Source organism: Thermobia domestica, chromosome 13 (genome assembly GCF_964235325.1).
Source record: "Thermobia domestica chromosome 13, izTheDome1.hap1.1, whole genome shotgun sequence".
In the NCBI taxonomy this organism is placed as follows: Eukaryota; Metazoa; Arthropoda; class Insecta; order Zygentoma; family Lepismatidae; genus Thermobia; species Thermobia domestica.
Genome location: NC_137466.1, coordinates 86,322,618 through 86,347,137, shown reverse-complemented (window position 1 = coordinate 86,347,137; position 24,520 = coordinate 86,322,618). Strand labels below are relative to the sequence as shown.

General features: G+C 36.5%; 1 protein-coding gene across 2 annotated transcripts in view; it reads right to left on the bottom strand.

Annotated features, from left to right (window-relative positions):
- The window catches only part of LOC145668291 (tetratricopeptide repeat protein 23-like), a 138,354-nt gene that overhangs the window by 56,444 nt on the left and 57,390 nt on the right, over positions 1–24,520 (bottom strand). For both annotated transcript variants that reach the window (XM_081736018.1, XM_081736017.1), the window contains exons 5-6: positions 23,575–23,758; positions 2,274–2,394 (exon numbers count right to left, since the gene is read on the bottom strand). In XM_081736018.1, coding sequence (XP_081592144.1) covers positions 2,274–2,394; positions 23,575–23,758 — 305 coding nt within the window. The remainder of the gene's footprint in view (positions 1–2,273; positions 2,395–23,574; positions 23,759–24,520) is intronic.

Here is a 24,520-nt window from a genome sequence, read left to right as displayed (position 1 = left end):
ACAATTTTTATTTAAAAAAATATATATATATTACTTATAGAAGAAATGTTTTCCTTGTTTTGTACATAACATTTTGCAGTGAAAACAAACATTCCCAAAACTCTTATCGCTGTACTTCATGATATTTCTATTTAGTGTTATCCACGGTACGAGATTTGCGATTGTTTCGTCTCGAAATGGTACATGGGGTGCGTTGGTTCAGTGCTACAGAACTTACCTCTGATGTGTGGGGCCTCTGGTTCAATCCCCGGACAAGTAACTTTGTGGTGGGTCTTCTCTGGATACTCACGTTTTCTGCACATTTCATTCCATCAATTCCTGTATCATCATTCACTTGCCTTAATCACCGTCCCCCTTAGCCTAAAGGACATAATCATGGGACGTTAAACTGAAAGATTTCGAAATGATGTAGTTAAAAGTGCTGTCTCATCTCGAAAAATATATAAGACGTCGCCCTACAGTTTAAGGACGTCGAACCATCCTAACACGTTCAAATGGTTTGTCTCCCATACCAGGAACTCAACCCGGACTCCGTGCATCAAAAGTGTGCGCCCTAGCGACTAGACCGCGGAAGGACTATTGAGTTGTAATGCTTCGATAAGTCTGATATTATAATAAAATGTTATTACTTTAACGTCTCATAATTATGTGTCCAGGCTAACACAAATTGTGGTGATGAGATGGATGTTAATGATGGAATGACGAAAGTGGGAGGGAAAAGGATATGAACCAGTTATGTAATATTATTATGTTAAACAGTAGAGTAGTATTTGTGGAATGGTTAGAAGACAACAGAAACCGCTATAACAGTGTATTGTTTCACACATACAATACATAAATAAATATCTATTCTATTATTGGTGTTGTAGGGTATGAATGCAGTAATGTAATATTGCCAACGAATGACAACTTTTTTCGCCATAAAGTTATTTTTTTTTTCTAGATTTTCTCGAAAAGTATCCTACGCATGAAAATTTACTCCCAAGCATGCTATTTTTTATGTATGCAATATGTCGATTAATATATGTCTCGTCCAGGGACGGATCCAGAACCGACTTCTGGGGGGGGGCGGTGGGTTGTCATACTGCTACTTTTAAGGGCTCCAAACTTTGGGATGGGTTTTATATATATATATATATATATATATATATATATATATATATATATATATATATATATATATAATAAAGTTTCCTCTTCTGGGGGGGGGGCAATTGCCCCGATCGCCCTCCCTGGATCCGCCCCTGGTCTCGTCTTTGCTGAACATTATAGTTAAACCAAAAATAAAATTTAAGAGTTGGAAGGCATGGTGGCTTAGTGGTAGAGGGCTCACCTCTGGTGCATAGGATCCCTGAATTGATCCCCGCCCAAGTAAGTTTGTGATGGACAATATCGTATCCGTGAGTTTTCTCGGAGTACTCACGTTTCCTCCCACTTTCTCATTCCACTAATTCTTCCATTATCACTCACTTGCTTTAATCATTTTCTCCCTTAGCCTATAGAGCATAATCGGGGGATATTAAACTCAAAAATTTCATTTCATTTTCAAAATTTAAGAGTCGATATTAATTTTGGGCTATATCTCATTAACCGTACAATGTACTGTCATCTTGCAAGTGCCAGAATGAAAAGTTTAATGAAAGTACACTCCAGTGCCAGTTTCATCTTAATAAATCGCGTTCTTGTCGTACGCCATTAATTACAAAGTTCACAAAAAATCGTTTTACTCAAAAACTACGCATAAGGATTTACATTCATCCATATAATTTTTATGAGCTCAATAAGGTCTATCGATTAATATACATGTGTTTCATCTTTGGACATTATTATTTTTTGTTAAATGCAAATAATATTATGCAATTTTTGTTACAAACTATTACTTTTAATTAACATTATAATCAGTGGCGGCTTTAGCGGGTAGACCGGGTAGGTACGGGCCTACCAAAAATTTTGAAAAATATATAAATGCGAGAAGATACAATAAAGAGTAAATATATTTTCCACTTTTTATATTAATGGTAGATAATTATTTAACAAACAGCATCAACCACTACTGTTAAAATAATTTCCTATTGTCATTAATCAATCAAATGTGTATATGTAGTATCCACAAGCGAGGGAGAGGGCCTACCCAAAATTTAAATCCTAAAGCCGTCCCTGACTATAATGCACTGCTGTATACTTTATTTGGGATGAGAAACTAAGCCATAAAGCAATGAGAAGGTACGGAGCAACAAAGCTAAACCAACTTATATATATAAAAAGTAATTTACCTAATTTTTTCAACGAATCTCTGGTCTCTTCAGCAAATTCGCCAAACACTGCGTGTTCTTCTTTTACCAACTGTTGTAATCTAACCAAAGTTTCCTCGAAGTCTTCCAAAGACATTAGAATCTAAATGGAAAATTAGTATATAACCATATCATCATTAACTCATTTGGAACAGTCGGGTACAGCATCATTTCTATGATTTTTCTTTGTTTTGTCTTTTTCAAATATTAACAATACTATATTTTATATAACGTATAGAGCAAAAGTTTTCACTATGGAAAGGCGAATAAAATTATTGGAGACTTTCAAAATGCGGATATGGAGAAGAAAATGGACAATTACTAGGAGTAACGAAAAACTAATGAACAAATGTAGGAAAAAGTTATAAGGAACTTAAAAATAACGAAGAGTTAAAGAAACTAATTATAAACACTAGCTGTTTGAAAACAAACTGTACACGGAAGTAGCAGAAGGAGGTTAGTGAGAAGAACTGTAGTTTTGAAGCTTGCAAGTTTCGTCAGTAGGTAGTAAGGAATATGAATTTTATAAATACAGTGAAACCTGTCTTTAGCGGAATCGAGCAGGACTCGCAAAAATTTCCGTGAAAGTCAGGTTTCCGCTTAATGGAGGCAGGCCTTTCCTTTTAAAAAAATGCATGTTTATAATGGACACACTGAAACAATACATTGCTGTTCGTACCTTGTTCAATTACAGTATTTCTTTCTTCTACGAATTAATACACAAAAAGGTCTAAATGAACACAAAATATGCTATGTACGTGTTTTCTTTATTTTTTCCAATAATCAAGCAAGTTTTCTCTATGCACTGCTGCTTGGCTTCTCGACATTTCCTCACACACTTTAGCTAATCTTAAGTAAATTAGAGTTATTTTTCCGTAAGGCAAATTGTTGCAGTTCCTTTAAACTTCTTAGAGCATCTTGGTACGTCTCTTCTTCCAATTCGATATCGGATTCTTCTCCTTCCCCAGCTCATTTTCTTCGTTCCGACTTTCCGTATGATTCTTGAGCATGGCATCTGTATTCGTTGTTTCTGCTTCAGTTTGCACATCACTTTTTATATTGATGTAATCCTCGGCATTGCGATCAGAGAAAGTAGCTCCAGCTGACATACTCCGTAGGACTAGCCGAAAATCATGGAGGGGGGAGGTAAATATGAGTAGTGATTGGGGAAGGTCAACACTGTCCAGAAAGAATTAACAAAGTACGAAAAATTTATTACAGACAGTGTAATGTATAACACAGCTAGCTGGCTAAGGATACAAGTCAGTGAAGAGATTTTGTGAACGCAGCACGTAACCTCCGGCTTCCACAGGCCATAGGGAGAGAGTATGTGTATGTGTGTAATGTATGTTTCTTCTCTCAAAGGGTGTAGAAATTTTCTAAACACTGTGGTCCGGAACTCAGAATTTTCCGTTAAAGGTTTATTTTACTTTCTGTTGTCCGTATAATACAGTTTCCGCTTAATGAACTGAACGAAGGGGTTTAACGCGATTTTTACTGCAAAATTAATGGGACCGTGAAATATTTAAGTTTAAGGCAGTTTTCCGCTTAATAAAGGGTTCGTTGAAAGCAGGTTTTATTCTATATGAAAGTTAACATAGTATATAGAAGACGTAAATATATATATTCTGCTCTTAATCAAAACTATGAGGTCAATAAGTAAGTACGTGCACTCTCTGTTCTAATTGTCTGTAGGTTGATTGTAGATCTTTCTGCGCTCTCAAGCCTATAAATGACTTTTTTTTTTTTTTTTTTTTTTTTTTTTTTTGTCTGTGGCAAGTTTCAGCGTTATCACTTCAGTTTGCTCTATGCTGTCTCGAAGTAAACCTGGCTGCAGAATCTGTTTCTCTGTGTTCTGAAAATGTGTCCAGATTTGAAATCCATAGAAGACTTTCAACACGTACGGGAGCAATATTTCACCTAGGCGGTCTGCTGTTTCCTCATCCTTTAAAAAAAAAAAAAAAATGGTGGTAACAAAATGGTTACTTCGCAACAGCGCAAAGTCAACTGAAAGTGACAACGCTGAAATATGCCACAAAAAAACAACAATGGTGGCATCTGTCGGCTTGGGAGCGTAGAAAGGCATACACCCTACCTACAGACGATTAGGACAAGAGTGTACTGTACACCTTGTCTCAAAAAGGTTGAGCGCATTCTTTATTGGTGTTTTGAGGCAAAAATTTTCTAAGTCCAGCTTCGGGTATCTTCGGGAAAAAGTAAGCCAGGTTCGAACCTCCAAGCCAGCCTTTGCAATCGGGAAAAAGTTTGCAGATGTGTTTTTCTTCTTTTAAATATAATAAGACTTGTTACCAAGTGTTTAAAAAAGCAACATTGATTGAAATACTTAATGATACAATATTTCGAAACCTTGCATATGCTTGTTTGTCATTTAGCTCTCTATACGTAATGGAGCATTTAAATACGTTAAAGAATCTTTCCATATGTAAAAGAATGCTCAAAGTTAAGAAATAGAACATAATTATCGCCTGAGTACTAAAATAAAAGTCAAAGTAGAACAGAAACAGCGTTTGTCATGGATATGAATGTCATAATTATCTTGAGATCCGTTATACATCGCTAGAAGCTTAGCTCTAGAAGTCCTTGTGTTAGCTCATTGGTAAGCTGTCGGATTTCAAATCATAAGGTTGTGAGTTCGAATCCCATCTGCGTCAATATTTTTTTTAAATTATATTTTCCGCAATGCATGAAAAATTATATAAAATAATTACATTAAAATACATAAGTTGTTTATATATAACATAATAATTGCAGAACATAGTAATTATTATGTTTAAAATATAACATCTGAGATAATTTTCACAGTAGGTCGTTATTATATATGAGAATGAAATGCAAGTTATGAAAATCGTTTATTAGCAATAAATAAGTTATGTAGTGTATTTATTTGCAGCTATTTGTCATACAGATTTAACTTCTCAATATTCTCATTACAGTATGTTATTTATATTCGTGAAATACAGTATATTCCTACGGATATAGAAAGTGTATAAACAGAGTATCCAAAGTCGTATCCTGCTTCAAGACACATAGCTTTTCCCGATCCCCTTAACGTCACGGGAAGAAACACAAATTCTCTTTAGAACGGAATGTCGTTACTTAGAGTCTCATTCGAATACGTTGAATATGCTTTTGTGTATTCATCTCTCTCTCTCTCTCTCTCTCTCTCTCTCTCTCGCTTTGTTTATGTGTGTGTGTGTGTTGCGGAATATCCCAAGTTGAATACAACATTTGCAAAGTATATGAGCATCATTGTCATCGAATACCAGAAATTGAAAGTCGTGTTTCTTCAGGTTAGGTTTGCGTGTTCATGTTAGCTCACTGGTAGAGTACGGACTTGCCACTGAAGAGGTCTTGAGTTCAAAGCCTACAGCTAATTATCATTCTTTTGTTAGTAGGATTGCACAGAAATCGGATACAAGGAGTGGTTTACTTCTAGAAATATTTTCAGAAGCGTTTAGGTAGCCCTGAAAAGGGCTGTTTTCGGGAGTTAAGGCGGGGACATTAATATTGTGTCCAAGACCCTTCTGAATTTATTACACGCTCCATTCTTCTGGGCATGGAATCTATTACATGGGTGACAAATCTATCTCCTTCCCCTACCTCCAGCCATGCTTCGGAAACAAGATGCCACAGGTCATCCTGAGTTCTTGGTGGATCTGCCTCAGGCCAACTTTCCCTTAGAGTACGCTTCACTTCTGCTCACATATTTTCCATGAGATTGAGGTCTGCTCCACGAGGCGGCCAGTCGATTAAATCAATCTCAGGGTGCCCTGCGAACCATTCCTGAACCACACGGGAATTATGTATTGGCGACTGGTATTGCTGGAACTGAATTACACCATCAGGCTGAAACAGATGGCACCATGATATTACTGATAATGTCTAAGTACTGAGCATTGTCCAGATGTCCTTCAATTCTATGAAGCTGTCCTGCTCCGCGACTGGAAATCCAACCCCAACATAAAATAGATACATGGCCACTGCGATTGCAAGCAGCCACATATCCATGGTCATATCGGGTGCCTCTCGGACGATACACAAAACGGCGTCCCTCCTTTGATGTTGTGAATATGGATTCATCTGAGAAAACTACGTTTTCCCAATTGAGACCCACATTCGCCTGTGCAAACGCGAGACGGTAAATTTTGTGGTCGTCTGAGAGTTTTTCCTTCACGGCAGCAACATGGCCACGTAACCCAGCATGGCGAAGCCTTCGCAAAGCTGTATGCTTACTACCAGGAAAGAGAGAAGCTTCCCTTATCTGTCTAGACGTCCTTAGTGGGTCTAACCGGGCTTCGTTTACTAATCTCGCATCTTGGGCTTCGGTTGACACATGCGGACGACCAGGAGATCGTAAATTACCAGTCTGACCTGTAGCACCATATTTCCGAATCCATTGCCTTCCTGTAGAGGCCGGGACACCTACTCGCCTGCTAGCTGCAGTTGCAGAATAACTTTCCAACTCCCATAAAGTAATTACTGCTGTACGTCTATCCATAGTTACCAATGTTCTGAGCTGTGAGAAGAAAGCAATAGGTAAAAGCTAGTACCTGACGTGTGATTGGTTACTTGCACGACACGCCTATTGTGATGAACAGCGTTGATGCTAGATCTAGCATAATTTGCATGTCTCTAGCACCTAGCATCTTGCTTTTAGCATCCTGCCCAAATCTAGCACAATTTCAGCAAGTTATCAAAAAGCCGTAAAACCTGGAGAAGTTGGTCGTGGGAAGAAAAAGAACGGCAGAAATGTATCCTCTTCCATTGATTCATACACTCGGTAAACCATACAGGCAGTCTTATTTTCCTAAGTAAGTTCGGAACGGCTTTGGGCTTTTTTTTTTTTGTAGCTCCACCCAGGGTTTTCTAATCCTTTAACTCCGAGGCATGGGCGGAGCTATGGGGGCCATTCTCCCCCCAACTTTTTGACAACTTCACCATCTTTACTTCTGACTTCGTGATCATATCTATTCCTGAAATGACAGCTCCGAGACCGACCAAAAATCTGCCCCCTTCCCCAGCAGACGATTCCCAACTCCGCTTATGCTGCGAAGTAATTTTCTTTCAAAATATGTAAACAAAAACTTTGCATTCATTTATACGATCTATACGCCATTGAGTTTGGCAACGACTGCAGTAATTTAGTTGAGTTAAAATTTTGGTGCGTGAAGTATTGAGTTCTATCCATGCATTCTTGCTCTGTGTGTATTTTAAGTTACGTTATCGTATCTCAACTTTTTTTTTAAACTCCTGAATTAGTAATTATGATGATCTAGCATAATTTGACCGAATCTAGCATAAGTTCGATCAGGTTTTGGAATAATTCCGAGCTGTGAGTCTGGCAACGCTGGTGGCGAACGACTTGGTCAACGACTCGCGAAAGAAATCTGAAAATGGTGCGCCGTAATAATAATAATAAAAACAGTTTTTATAAAGGAATATTAATACATACGAAAAGCTGTTTAAAGAATGAATTGTTATACTGACTTTACACGTATAAAAACATATACCATATACCAAACAGATTGAGCGATATGATTATAGCTGTTTTGAGACGAACACTTTCGAAGTCCAACTTCGGGTGTCTTGGGAAAACAGTAAACTAAAGCTGCTGGTTTGAACCTTCAAAGCCAACCTTAGTAATCGGGAAAAGATGTACAGATATGTTTTTCCTTCTGTTAAATATAATAAGACATGTTGAAATGGTATTAAGTGTAGAAAAAAGTAACATTGATTGAAATACTTAGTGATACAGTATTTCGAGACTATGTATTCACACTCTCGTTTCGTCATTGTGATTTCCATACGGAAAAGAGCATTTACGTATGAGCTCAGTTATATTTCAGAAGCAGCTTCCGAAAAGCGGTCATGTTAGCTCAGTGGTACACCACCGAGCGTTTAAATCGTGAGTTCGATACCCGTTCAGGTGAGATTCCTTTATGATATTCTACTTTCCTCAATGCATGAAAATTATGTAAAATAGTTACATTACAATTCATCAGTTGTATATATATTTTCATATCATCAGTTGTATATATGAGTTGAATATATATATTCATATCATCAGTTGTATATATCAGTTGAATATATATATTCATATCATTTCACGACATAAGTAATTCTTATCTTTAAAATATAACATCTGAGGTATTCACAGAACGTCGGTGTGTTATGTGTGAATATTGAATACAAATTTAAAAAATCGTGTACTAGCAATAAATAAGTTATGTAATATATTTATTTGCAGCTACTTTCATCGCAGATAACTTCTCAATATTCGCATTACAGCATTTAGGTAGAGCATATCGAAAATCGGATCGTGGTTCAAGACAAAAAACTAGCTAGCCCCAAACTGTCACGTAAGAAATTCCCGAATCGCAAAAGTAAAGTGAAGAGATTGAGAGCGGTAATTCCTTAATCGCTCTCTCTCAACTCTCTCTTATCTGCATTTATAAATATAAAAGTGTATGTATGTATGTTCCATCATAACTCATGTATGCCTAGAGCAGGGTTTCTCAACCTGGGAGTCACGGCCCCTAGGGGATCGCGAAGATAGGCGGAAGAGATAAATATAGTTAGAATCTAATACCAGAAATTATTTTTAAATATTATTTTTAATTTTGTTCTGATAGGCATACTTTTATTTTTTATACACACTGTAAAGAACAATAAAAAATAAGTCTACTGAACATTTTCAAAGGGTGTAGAATTCGTGTTACTATTCGGTTCAAAGTCTCTTGTCGTCGCGAATTCTGTCGAGAAATTTGAAGCTTAAAATATACAAAACGATAATCATGCCTGTTGTTCTGTATGGTTGCGAAACATGGTCGCTTACTCTGAGGGAAGAACATAGACTGAAAGTATTTGAGAACAAGATCCTTAGACGAATATTCGGACCCAAGAGGAACGGGAATGGGGAATGGCGGAAACTTCATAACGAGGAACTACATAATTTATACGGTTACCCAACATTGTTAGGGTCGTCAAGTCTAGGAGGCTTAGGTGGGCAGGTCAGGTAGCTAGAATGGAAGAAAGTAGAAACGATTTGAAAGTCTTGACTGGAAGACCAAACGGAAAACGACCATTAGGAAGACCTAGGGGCAGATGGGAGGACAATATTAAGATGGATCTCGCTGAGATAAGAATACAAAGTAGAAACTGGATCCAATTGGCTAAGGATAGAAGTCAGTGTAGAGCTTTTGTGAACACGGCATTGAACCTCCGGGTTCCATAGGCCATAGAATTAGTTAGTTAGTGGAGTTGTTTAAAAATGAATTTAAATCAAAGAGGTATGATATAAAACTAATGAGAACTGTATATAGAAATACTAGAAAAATACACATGAAACAAAACCTGCACATTGAAATACAATTAAAATTAAAACCTAATGAGATACCTAAGCATGGTGTAATTTCACTAGTGCAGCAATGCCCGGTTCAATATTCATGACGAATATTATCAAGCCGTTTTCAACTGATAAGCGATTTCTTATCTTTGTTTTAATGTTTACCATAAAAAAAAAAAAAACATTTTCGCACAAGTACGATATAGCAAATGGAATTATTACTTTTAAAGCAGCAATCACCAGACCAGGATATTCTTCTCTCCTCATCAGGCAGAACTTGTCCAAGTCTTCGTTACAGAAAACCAGTTGCAAAGACTTGTCGCATGATCATTCTATTATTTGGTCAAGAAGTTGTGGGCTTAGATCGGATACGTTAATGGCCTCTTCAATGAAGGAGTTTAACATCCATCTTGAACCAGCACCTTCGTCGTTGGGAATATAGATATTACAGTTACTGTATCCACTGTCAGTGCCGGGCGCCGAAAAGAGGGGCCACACATTTCGGAGGAAGTGTGTTACTCAAGTTAGGAAAGTGCATGTGCACATGTGTAAAATAGAAGGAAAAACGTAATAAAATGTGCTCAAAATTAAGGAAAGGTAGGGTTTATTTTGAAAATGTTATTGAGCTTCGTGCCAACCATGGTGGCGCTTCGTAGCTAGTCTGTCGACGTCACTCATATATACGGTGACATCGTACTATACTCTCGCCCCGGGCAATGATTTTCCATGGCACTGTTCACTATAAACAAAAAAAAAAAAAAAATGGATTCTACTATTGTAGAAATAGGTATGTTAAAAATCCCACACAAGCTTATTATAAAACAAATTATAAAAGGGTCGCTGGCAAGAGCGTGTGATAAAAGGGGATCGTGATAGGAATTAGATTGAGAACCACTGGCCTAGAGTAATTTTAACCACATTTCTTATAGTTTCAAAAAGATTGCTGTCGGGTTACCTATGGTGAATGGGAGGGGGATACATATAAAAGATTGCTAGAAAATGATCGATATTAGATTCATAGTTTTCGGGGTCGCTTAGATAAATAGTGAGACTTTCAATTTCGCTTAACTCCGATTAAGCTCTCATTAGTAGGGATGGGCACGAACGACTTTTCTTTGAAACTCGACTCGACTCGAAACAGACATCTTTGAGGTCTACTCTTGGACTCGGCGCGAAAAATATCTTCCAACTCGACTCGGTTTAGAGTCAAGTCGAACCAAAACGAGCCAAATCCTGTGTGTAGTCCTACCTAGACAATACATAGATAATAATTATTCTATCATCAATTATACTACTGTTACTACAAATAATAATAATAATAATAATAATAATAATAATAATAATAATAATTATTATTATTATTATTATTATTATTATTATTATTATTATTATTATTATTATTATTATTATTATTATTATTATTATTATTATTATTATTATTATTATTATTATTATTATTATGACAACACCGTGTACAAACATGAACGATAGATGGTTAGTAAAGGAATACTAAAAGCTAGTTGACTGCCGACGTCGGTAGTCATGAAGTCTACAAGGCAAGGATATCGTTCATTACCCTAAGCTGTAAGCGTCGGTGGACTACAGATTGTCAACTATTAACCTCTCGCCAGAAATTGGTGGCCCCGCAGCGACGATCCGTGATGGCCCAAGTTCCATTTTGAAAACTTTACTACCAGCGGCAGAGACGCGATGAAACGCCAACGAACCACAAAATTACTCTCCCAAAATATGTTAAAATGCCTATATGTGTGATTTTTTATATTTAGGTGAAACAAAAAAAAAAAAACACAAAACAAATACCCCGGGGTGGACGCGAACTATCAATATTACGATTGCTAGGCACGTGTTCTTCTGACTTCCCCACGGAAACGATCATAAAAAGCTTGGTTGTTGAAGGATAAATCATTGACGTCTTAATTTAGCCAATCAGACAAACCCCTACATCTCGAGTTCTAGGAGGTCATACCGTGAACCGTTTCAGATTTATTGCTTTCTGGTGGAGCATGCGCAAAATTTGAGCATAATAGCCGACATGCATCTTCGGTGTCTCTTATCTTTAGTACAATTTTAACCAGAGATGGTGTGGGTCAATGAAAATTTGATCCACGACCCACCATGACCCACTATGACCCACCACCCAAATGACCCATTGGCCCACTCTGACCCATCAACCATCGTGATCCACTCTGACCCACCACCAACTATGAACCACTCTGAACCATTGCGACCAACTCCGACCCACCAAAACCCATCGACATTAACTCTGACCGATGACCCACGTCCTCCTCTCCATTGACTAAAGAGATTACACTTGTAATAAAACAAGACTGTGAAATTATCACTTATCGGAGTTTGAATTTCTACCGTCATTGGCTCAAGCACCTCTTTGTTACAATACTGGTGGGTCTGACCTTTACGATATATAATGGCAAAGTGTTTCTCATCTTCCGAACTAAAATGAATTTAAATTTATCATATGTAATTATTTCTTTGTTGCCTTACAGACACATTTCAGTAGAAAATAGGGTGACATTTAAAAGTTTCGAATCAAGGAAAAGTAGACCAACGTTAAAAAAAAAAAAAAAAAAAAAAAAAAAAAGAGAGAGAGAGAGAGAGAAACTAATTTTCTATATAATTAAGCATGCCGTACTAATTGGAAATGCCCATGTAATTAAGTTTAGAATACAAATTTTATGGCCATTTTTCTCTAACTTTATGGCTTGATTGCCTTATGCTCGGAACGCTCCATATATTAAACACCAGCTTCAGCAATTATAAATAGAAAGCAGTGGGTATAAAATTCAAAAAGAACTTTAGTTTGCATTACTCAATTTTTTTCTCAACTAATATCAATCGTTTTCGATTATTTTTACAAATCAACCCACTACCAATTTCCAATATATAGAAAATGCACCCCCGTCCCCCCGCTCATAAAAGACAATTTTAAAAAATGCCAGGGCATATTCTCTTTATTTTTAATAAAGAGTTATATGCTGAATTTCAGCTCTCAGTTGAACGGCTTGTAAGATACTAAATTTTTCGCAAAAATTCGGACTTCTACTCCCCCTAAGGATATGTATTATAATGAAAGTGACACGCGTATGATAACTTCCCAGTTGGGATTGGAAAGTGATTATATACCAAACGTCAATTCATTTGACTTTGCAATTTGACCGTGATGATTACGCAGACATAGTTACTTTCAATTTTTTATGATACATATCCTTATTTCATATGTTACAGATGATTCAAAAATATTTTTTCAAGCAGTTAGCTCCTCTAGAATCTCAGAGGCTGCATCCCAAAATCCAACTCCTACTATCCTATGACAATCCAAAAGTGACTGAACTTTTTTTATTAGGAACAAATGACAAAAGAAAAATGGAGATCTTGAAAGTAAAATGTAGAAAAGCTCGGTGCCCCCAATAACTCCATATTTCTCCGCCCCTTCATTCCGAACTTAAAAATAAAACTTAATTCGAATATGGTAATTAGTGAATTTATTACAGTTAAATTCCACTCACTACATGCTACAGCTACAACTATGTAAGAAAAAATAACAACTGTGAAACATGTTCTGAATTACTATTACATTTCTTACGCTATTATTAAACATATTAGAATAGTAAAAGAGGATTGTTCGTGAAATAGTATATTTGCTCATGATTTTTAACTTTTTCATACGGAAAAAATTAAAATATTATTCAAGTTTTAAAATTTGCACTCTGCAAATATGTTGCCCTCTAGGCAATGAGACTAATGTGGACTAATGGGAAATGCTGCACTGTTAGCGGCGCTGAAAACTTACGATTCGATTATAATATCGGTTGATTTCGATATCTTTATGTCGCTACGTAACCACCCTGGGTGCTAATGGGAGCTTAATTGGACTTGAATTGAAAGTAGAGCTATTCACCTAAGCGACCACGAAACTATGGATTCAATAATAATATCGACCCGTTTCTAGCATTTTTGATATGTATCCCGACAGTACTCTTTTTCCAGACTGTAAGAAATATAGTTAAAATTGCTCTAGATATATCAGAATTATGTTGAAACACACACATAAATCCACTTTTATATTCTGTATAAATAGAGAGAGAGTGAGCGAGCGAGCGAGCGAGAGAGGGCGACTCAAGGCATCACCACTTCCACATTGCAAAAGCATATATCAGGAATTGAATTGAAAATCTATGTAAAGACTTTCTGCTGTGGCATGCTTCATAAGGACAATTCCAGTCTGCTCACGTGACCTTTGGGGTTCATGAATTTTTTTGCGAGCGTTCCGACTTTGGATTCTCTGTTTATACCCTCTATTTATGCATCGAATAACTTTTCAAGAACATAAATGACATTCTATATTATGAATGTTGAGAATTACTCTCTATATGACAAATAGCTGCAAATAAATACACTACATGATTTATTTATTGCTATTGAACGAGTTTCTTAACTTGTATTTACATCCTCATATAGAATAACGACCTACTGTGAAAATTATCTCAGATGTTATATTTTAAACATAATAATTACTATGTTCTTCAATTGTTATGTTATATATAAACAACTTATGTATTTTAATATAATTATTTTATATATTTTTTCATGCATTGCGGAAAATATAATTTTAAAATAAGTATTGACGCAGATGGGATTCGAACTCACAACCTTATGATTTGAAATCCGACAGCTTACCAATGAGCTAACACAAGGACTTCTAGCGTTAAGCTTCTAGTGATGTATAACGGATCTCAAGATAATTATGACATTCATATCCATGACAAACGCTGTTTCTGTTCTACTTTGACTTTTATTTTAGTACTCAGGCGATAATTATGTTCTATTTCTTAACTTTGAGCATTCTTTTACATATGGAAAGATTCTTTAACGTATTTAAATGCTCCATTACGTATAGAGAGCTAAATGACAAACAAGCATGTGCAAGGTTTCGAAATATTGTATCATTAAGTATTTCAATCAATGTTGCTTTTTTAAACACTTGGTAACAAGTCTTATTATATTTAAAAGAAGAAAAACACATCTGCAAACTTTTTCCCGATTGCAAAGGCTGGCTTGGAGGTTCGAACCTGGCTTACTTTTTCCCGAAGATACCCGAAGCTGGACTTAGAAAATTTTTGCCTCAAAACACCAATAAAGAATGCGCTCAACCTTTTTGAGACAAGGTGTACATACATATTGAGTTACCCTCGTAGTTGCTCCACCCGAGCCTTTAGTCTGCTGTACACTTTAGGTTAAAATTGTGCATAACTAAAAGCTCTAAATAATTGGTTACAATCAACATTTTTTTTTTAATACTTAAATTGAAACAAGTTTTAAATCGCCAAATTGCCTGCATGATAGCGCAAGTAACGACATCTATTAACGTAACTGCTTATTATTAGGAAATATCATGAGTGACCCACAGACAGGGCCGGATTTAGGGGGTTCCATCGGTGCACGTGCACCCCCTTTGTTGTAATTATACACTATCTAAAATGAGAAGCTAGAAGTGAAAATAGCAACACTTTCCGAAACCTTGCCATTATTTTCCCGTTTGGGATTTAAGAGAAAGCAGAGCTTTGCAAAAGCAATAGCTTAAGTCAATTTTAATCTTGAAGGAAAAGGATTCACCAATAAAACAATATAACATTTGTCAAATAGCGGAAAAATTTGAAGCCAGAAGGAAAGGAGAACATTTTGTCCTGCATATCATTTGCGACTCTCTTTAAAATACTACCACCTCCCTCCGCGTTCTATGTATCAAAGTTGTCAGAAATAAACAATATCGTCGCATGTCACTTTGAAGAGTTTCCGTGTGATTGATTATTTTGGTACTTAGTGGTGCACCCCTCTCAGAAAATCCTGGATCCGACCCTGCTCACAGACTGAGATGTTAATCTTTTATTAAAGATTAATGATAATTGTTTAATACGTAAATTATTTTGCTGTCTCTTAAATAAAGTATTTTTGTATAATAATAATAATAATAATAATAATAATAATAATAATAATAATAATAATAATAATAATAATAATAATAATAAATTGATTTAAATGAAGTCACATTCTTGATAACTATAGGTTAAAGTAATGGTTAGGAACATCAGCGTTTTTTCTCTGTACTTCAGGGGTAACCAAATATTTTGATTCATTGATCTATTTGAGACTGAAAATCTTTGGCAATCTACCACAGTCCTTCTTTGTCATTCTGCTTGATATTACACTTTCATTTTCGTTAATTCACTTTCATGAGGGAAATCGGAGGGAGGGAGTTATATTTCTTCTTTTTCTTTTGTCAGAACAACACAAATAAAACACTCACATCTAGTTATATCCTTTGCCCTTCTTCATGCAAATGGTATTTTCTTGGCGTTTTATTTCGAAATCCCTTTACTGCACTTGAAAATATAACGTGATTAGTGTCTAAGATTTCTTTTCAAATAATACCAGATTGTTTTCGTAAAACGTTTCGCGATTAACCTGATATTCAGTGGCAATCCATTATTCCGCCAGTCTTGTGTACATAATTACATTTCTTTCTTTCTTTCTTTCTTTCTTTGCATGTGTGTTTTGTATGCAAGTACTGCTAGTCAAGTGCTTTTCTTTACCAATATTTAATTTTTATTTAAGTATAGTTACTGGACAGAACTATACTGCGAGTCCTACACTTGTTGTTTGACTTGGATGAATAAAATCAAAGAAAATCATTTTCTCAATGGATATTTTCAAATGTCTGTCTACAAAAACTGGTAATGCAATTAGGCCTTTAGGTGAGTGGGACATCGTAACAAGTGGAGTACTAATAGGTCAGCTTCAACTTATGATGAAGAAAGCACTTTTTTTTGATTGCATAATAATACATCCAAACGACTTTCACTCATAAGACAACATAACATAACTGTTAGCTACGTAAGCGCCTTTCTTCTTACGTCTCCTTCAACATGATATCCTGAATATGAGAAACATATGTGGTATGTTTACATAAAATATTATGCTTAATTTCTAACCACATATTATGTAGCTTCATCTTTTGTTCCGGCAGAGCCTTCGGCGCGCTGTACACTACAGGTTACTATCATAATTAAAAGCCATTATCGGCTAATTTAAGATTTTTTTAGTTTCCACCAAGCACTCCCAAACTCCAGATTATATTAATATTCAAATCTAAATACATTTACGACTCTTGTCCTTTTCTCAAATACACAAATCGAAACATGATCTAGTTTTCAAGTTCCAAATAAATCGTCACAATAGATTTAAAATGGTAAATTCCGTGCATTATTTAATAGTGCATAGTTTATTAGGGACATACGTTAGTATTAGGCAGCCAAACGATAGCGCAAATAACGATATCTATTAGCATTACTGTTCATTAGCGGGGTGTGCAAACGGGGACGTTTGGCAATTATTACTGGGATTGAGTATCTTAGGAGGATCGATCTAGCTTCTGGACACCAGAGCCAAGGAAGAGCATTGAGTAGGGCTAAGTCTGTGTTGCACAACATCGTGTCCGTATGGGCTTTCTCGGGATACTATCATTTCCTCCCACTTTCTCATTCCACCAATTATTCCATCATCATTCAGTGGCCTTCATCGTCGTCTCCCTTAGCCTAAAGGACATAATCGTGGGACGTTAAACTGAAAGATTTCATTTCATTTACGCCAAATATACAGTCTAATTATTCTCGTTTGCAAATTAATTGTGCGCTGAAATTCCCGATTTTCCTAAGACCATGCTGCTAAGTTTGTGATATCAGTAAGAACTACTGCCAATCCAACCAGAGGGATTAGCAATATAATAAACCACATTTCGTTCTGTTTTTATTCATAATTTTGAAGAAAATTGGATTGTAAAATATATTCAAATATACTAAGCACAAATGGCTAGAAAATGACAATTTTAAATGCAGAAATGGTCAACGGTCAACATTATAACTAAAAGCTAAATATTTTTACTGGCTAAACATAACGTGAAAATTGTTAGATTTAGCAATCAAATGGGTAAATTGGAAACTGAGGTTGGTGTCAATCAGCTTAGTACTCCTCATAAATGAGATGAGCACCCTTACCACTCAGCTACCAGGCAGAAAGTGACACAATTAGGTTTGCGTCCACGTCTATCGTCCCAACCAGCGTTATTTGTCTTTGTGCCAGAAATAAGTATATACGGTACTTCTGGCCCTTGCCTATAGATATCACGTTATTTACACATTTAAAATACAGATGATAGCAAAAGTTTATCTTTCTTTCTTGCTTTCCTTGTGTTAAGATCGTTTCCTACATCCTAAGCGACTTTTCAGCAATTTGCAATACACTCACAATACTTTCAAGTTGATATGTATCGTGTATTAAAGCATTGTTGTGTAAAACTGCGCTATTAAAATGTTGAAGTTCAAGGTTTTTTTACAATCAGATATGGCTTTCACACATTCTGTTTGTGTATGTGTGTCTGTATGCATGCAAGCATTTTGTTTTCCTGACAAAGCAATATTCATGTGCAGTTATTAGCCGTGAAATTAAACGTTTTCCTTAACCCAACGGCAGAGAAATTTATGTGGCATTATTACTGAGAATGAGAAACAAGTTCAGTACTGTGTTATGTGTGTTTTTAAATACAACAGTCTTTGTTTTCTAACAAAAACGAATTCATTTACTTATTAAGAAAGTAGCAGATATGGTTTTGCGAAGATATTTCAATATGGAAACAATGAACAATTGTTATTTGAGGATGACATTTGGTTGGAAGGAAGTCAGCTAGAGCCTAAATCCTAAGGTTCCATACCAGCTTCCGCGCTTTGATTGAGGAAAATCTCGGAGAAACTATAGTGAAGATAATGGGCGGTTACGTGATTCAAATCTGGGGCCTCCTTTCCGATTGCGAAGCAAGAACATTAACCGTTAACTTATTACCTCTAGCACGATACTTTTATTAATATGCCTGTACACACTAAATTATTAGAAATTATACTTTGTGTCTAGACTACTAGGTATCATTTAGCGTATATAGAGACGTACATAATGTCAGCTAATTAGCTACCCCTGTTATTTGAACAAACTGAAATACTGGTATATCAGGTTGTCTAAAAAGTATCGAGACTTTGGAGGTCAAAATTGAGAACACATTTATTATAATTTGGACCACATATGCCCCGTTTTGTTCAGGGGTGGATTTAGGGGTGTTCGATAAGGCTGAAGACCTATCGAACTTCGGGAGTAAAAATTTATCGAGTTGTCATCGGTTACTCGAAACCGTTCGAGTATTTGAAATTATCGAAGTTTCGGGTATTATCGAAATTTCGAGTATTATCGAAGTTTCGGATATTATCGAAATTTCGAGTATTATCGAAGTTTCAGGTATTATCAACATTTCGAGTATTATCGAAGTTTCGGGTATTATCGACATTTCGAGTATTATCGAAGTTTCGGGTATTATCAAAAGTAGCGATGAACAGTTCGGTTCCTTCACCTCTCCAATGATTTATTCTTGGAGCCAAACTAGTCAAACAACTTTTTTCATCTGATAAGTTATTGCAAAGTTGTATTTGTCGAAATCATATGTAAAATTACTTTTCTGCCTGCCCCGTTATTGGCGCAATCGACAAAGTGACTATTAGTAGACTAATGTTGTCTTGGATTCCAATTCCATTTGGGTGATGCATGTTTTCTCTTCCTCTTTCTCTCTTCTGACAGACTGCAGATCTGTGGGGGAAAAATTTTCCTTCACTACATTGCTAAGAAGAGAAGTTTTAAAATGAACCCTCTGCATATATGTAATACATATAATATACAACTATGATAACCTCGAATACATCGTTTCTTTCGAACACTCCGATAATCCCGAACTTTTCTAAATATTCAAGCGACTCGACAAATGCGATCATATTGATATATTTCTGTATTTGCTGCTTTTAAACAATTCGAGATTCTCGAACAGTTCAAGTGTCTCGAAGTTGTCTAATGTTTCTTACATTTCGAGTGCCTCGAACACTTTGAGAGTCCCGAACATTTCGGGAGTCTCGATCATTTCGAGAGTCTCGAACATTTCGAGAGTCTCAAACATTTCGGGAGTCTCGAAAGTTCGATAGTTCGATAAAATTAAAATTCTTTATCGGTGAAACGGTTTTAAAATTTTATCGAATTGTTATCGATTACTCGATTATCGGAACAGCCCTAGGTGGATTAAGGCTTTTCGGACTGTGGAGCCAACAATTTCAAGGGGACCCTATGTTACGAATAATTCCAGCGCATACATTTTCTCAAATAGCTCACTCTCTCACAAAAAAAGTATCGTGAAGACGCTTGTGGAAGAAGACTTAACTCTAGCGATACCGCGAGCGTAGCGAGCGGGAAAAAAAATGCCTATAATGGGTCTGAAGCCTATAATATATGTTGATTGCTATATTTTAATATTAAAGAGAGGGAATTTTGGGGACCCCCTGAGTCTGGGGGCTCCAGAGCCTGGACTCCATTGGCTACGCCCTTAATCCGCTCCTGGTTTTGTTCGATGACCTGCCATTTCTCCGGCAATACCATAATCCCGTCGCTCTATGGTTTCCAATAGTAAAAATATATTTAAAAAAGTGATACGTGGTTTTCACATGCCTCTTTTGAAACTAATTTAACATGATTGAAAAGTTCTGCAGAGACTGAAACAAACTGTGGAGGTTCCAGATCCAGGCTACATGGTGGATGCATTAAAGCCTCCCGGGCAAATTCTCTCAGCTTCTGACCGGTCGTTGAAGATGTATACGGTTTAACGATGTCACCGTGGTATACGACATCCTTCCTGTTGACTAGTGCAGTTATCGAATTATGTTTTTGTTGAGTCGCAGAAACTTTAGCTTCAGATGGAATCGTACAATAAAAATATAAGAGCTAAATGGAGTCAAATATCATCTGTAAAGTATGATAGTTGGATTAAATTATATGACTTAGCACATAGTATATCCTGAACAATCATGTTGATATTCTCGATATGGAACAACTAATGATAGAGTAGTAACAATGATTACAGAAAAAAAAACTCAGTATTTGGTTCATAAGCTAGTGTTTAAAACCTGCCTTTAGGGACGGTTATTTTAAATCAGTCTCTCTTCAGAAACGGAAAAGAGGAAAGAAAAAGAATGAAGGAAAAAATAAACAATTTCGAAACTAAACTTTTAAAATTATATTACAATACATATAATCATTTATTTGATAAACACAAATGAGGCTTGTAAACCACACTCTTCTCCGTTCATATTGTGTGTTAATATACCACACCCGTCTTTAATGGAACGACCAACTGTGTGCTCATATGCCACACCTGAATCTACAGAGTTAAACATATTTTATTGTGTTGATTATTGTTCAAAGTGATTAGTATTCAAATAGACAGTGAAGACATACATCATGCAACAAGCCCTAATTTCACTTTCACTTTCTGTCTTAAAATTTTGTTTGTACACTTAAATTTAATTGGTCTTGATCCCCTGGTTAAGGTGAAAATATTTTGAATTCCATGGGGATATACAGGGTGGCGTGGAGCCGACTGACACATTTGAAAGTTGAATATTGCATAAGCGCGATAGCTTGGAGTGGGTTACGGGTGGGAGACTGGAAGAGAATAGGATGCCAATTTATAGAAATACCGTGTAACAGTTATCATGAATATAGTTGGAGCGTTAAACAACGTATTTTCTGTTTCGTACTTGTTATGGAACGAATCCAGTCATTAAAGTGCAGCAACTGTTCAGACATTTCATTCTTACATGACATTACGCTAAAGGTCCAGTGTAACTGTTGCTGTGTTCTTATGAAATGGTATCCTATCTACCTTCCATCCCTCGGCCGCAATCCACTCCAAGCTATCACACCTGCGCAATATTCACTTTGAAATGTGTTAATCGGCGCGCTATCCTGTATATGACAAATATGCGTCATATTTTTGTAATTTCATATAATTCTAGAGGTTCAAATCAGTTTAAAACTATATTAACATACGTTAAGGACGAAACAAATAAGTCATTTAAACAAACTGAGATTAATCAAAGTAATAGTAGAAAGGAGTGTTCTAACAAAATAATATTTGGTCTAGGAATTAATTCGTGCGGGTGGACAAGAGATGGCGCAACGAACGGAGCGTCCCACAGTTCCGTGTATCCACACATGTGTTGCAAACCCCTGTCATCGCGTATCGTTCGTAGTATAGGGCAGTGGATTAAAGCGTCAACAACACCAGTTTGTAGTTAAGTGAACATGGCACAATTTGTGCCTGATAAAGTGTTTTTGCGGGGTGTCCTGCTGCATTACTTTAACATGCAGAAAAGTGCGACTGAAAGTCATCGTATTTTGGTGGAAGTGTATGGTGACCATGCTCTAGCTGAGCGAACGTGTCAGAAGTGGTTTGCACGGTTTAGAAGTGGTGATTTCGGCTTGGCAGACCAAGAGCGAGCTGGACAGCCAAAAAAATTTCAAGACGAAGAATTGACAGCATTGCTCGAGCAGGATTCGTGTCAAACGCAGGAACAACTTGCAGCAGCATTAGGCGTTGATCAAACAACAGTCTCCAAACGCTTGAAAGCCATGGGAATGATTCAAAAGATGTCACATTGGGTTCCACATGAATTGAAAGACAGAGACGTTGAAAGACGAAAAACCATTTGCGAATTGCTGCTTCAACGACAGAGCAGAAAGGGGTTTCTGCATCGAATTATTACGGGTGATGAGAAGTGGATCCATTACGAGAACCCTAAACGAAAAAAGGCCTGGGTGAAACCAGGTGAACCAGGTCCATCACAACCAAAACGAGATATTCACTGTGCAAAGGTTATGCTGTGCATATGGTGGGATATGAAAGGTGTGGTGTACTATGAGCTGCTGCAACCGGGTGAAACTATGAATGGAGAACGTTATCGACGACAATTAATGCGTTTGAAGCAAGCTCTGGCCAGAACACGACCAGAATGGGAGAACAGACATGATAAACTTATTGTTCAACATGATATCGCTCGCCCACATGTCGCAAAACCGGTCAAAACCTATTTAGAAAATGTCGGATGGGAAGTTTTACCCCACCCGCCGTATTCACCAGACGTTGCTCCTTCGGACTACTACTTGTTCGATTGCATGAACAACGATTTGATTGGACAGCGGTTTACTTCTTCAGAAGATATCGAAACATGGGTCTCTGACTGGATCGCTTCCAAGGATGAGGACTTCTTTCGCCACGGAATCCGTACATTGCCTGACAGATGGGCGAAAGTGGTGGCTAGCGATGGACAATATTTTTCTTAAGGTATTTATGTATTTTGTGTTTGTACTACAGCTTCAATGTGTGCGTACCAACCGCACGAATTAATTCCTAGACCAAATAATAATAATAATAATAATAATAATAATAATAATAATAATAATAATAATAATAATAATAATAATAATAATAATAATAATAATAATAATAATAATAAATATATTAAGACTGCCTCGAACAACTAAATTGTACGGAATAAGTGACAATTAATATTTGCACAGAAAAATCTACCGTATATATTCGATAAAAGTTTTAACTCTTACTCGTTTCAGTATGAGCTCAAGTGGTTCGGATTCCACGTTAATCAGTAGGTCCACGTCTCAAATAGCCTCGCTGCTAATGGAACGTTAAAATCAACTTAAGTCGTTTCAGTATATCAATGGGAAATTCTCAATTTTCAGATAGATTCGATGACGACTTAAAGGAATTTCTAACATTATAGTTTATACCCATCCCTATTTCCTGCCTTAATTATATTTGAGTTTTTTTTAGATATAAAAATTTGCAGTAATTAATTCATATTATTCTATTGTTCCTTTCATTAGCACACCTAAATTATACAATGTGGTATTAAAATAACGTAAAATGTGAAACAGTCTACGTACTTCTACAATATCTTTTTGTACTCGGAGTGTGTCTGGATTCTGTGGACCCAACTTCTCCATGAAGATCTGTTCCACTTTCTCCAGTGTGGACAGAAGAAACAATTCTTGCGGCTCATCCAAATTCATTGACGCTCTTACTAATACGTGTTTGGCTCGGGCGACTTCAACACTGTCTTCGTCATAGCTGAAATAAATACGGTTGTTCATAATTAAACTTAATAAGATAGAAATGTCATATAGTACCCTATAGTTTCTAAAGTTCTTAATCGTCCTATGTTGATGCAGTGTTAAATTCAGACTTTTTTTTCTCAGGAGGAATAATTATAAATATTCAGGGAGACATTTTGAAAAATCAGTTTGGAAAAAGGCAACATAGCTAGATTCAATTTGACGAAAACAACAGAGATGACATTAATTCTAGGCATTCTCCGGGTTCTTTTAAAACCGATTAAAGGACTGTAGTGTGTGCAAAACAATGGAAAGTTACCACAATCTTTCCAACTTCGGAAGGAAGGTGTGTTGGACGAATCTGTTAAGAAGAAGAACACGGTAAGGTAAATATAAAGGGAGAGGAAATATTGAAAATAAAGATATGGAGAGATAGAAGGAAGAATGTTAGAAAATTTGAAAGAAAAACGAAGTAGAAGAATGTTGGTTTGTTAGTAATATGTAAAATTATAGATAAGAGGATAGTAGGAAAGGGGAAAAATGAAATGAAATCTTTCAGCTTAACACCTCACGTTAGGCCCGTTACCCTAAGGGAGACGGATGATTCAGACAAGTAAATGATGATAGAAGAGTTAATGGAATGAGAATGTGGGAGGAAACGGGAGTATCCCAAGAAAACCTACGATACGATGTTGCCCACCAGAAACTAACTTGGCGGAAATCGAACCAAGGACCCCACGCACCAGAGGTAAGCGCTCTGCCACTGAGCTACCGTGCC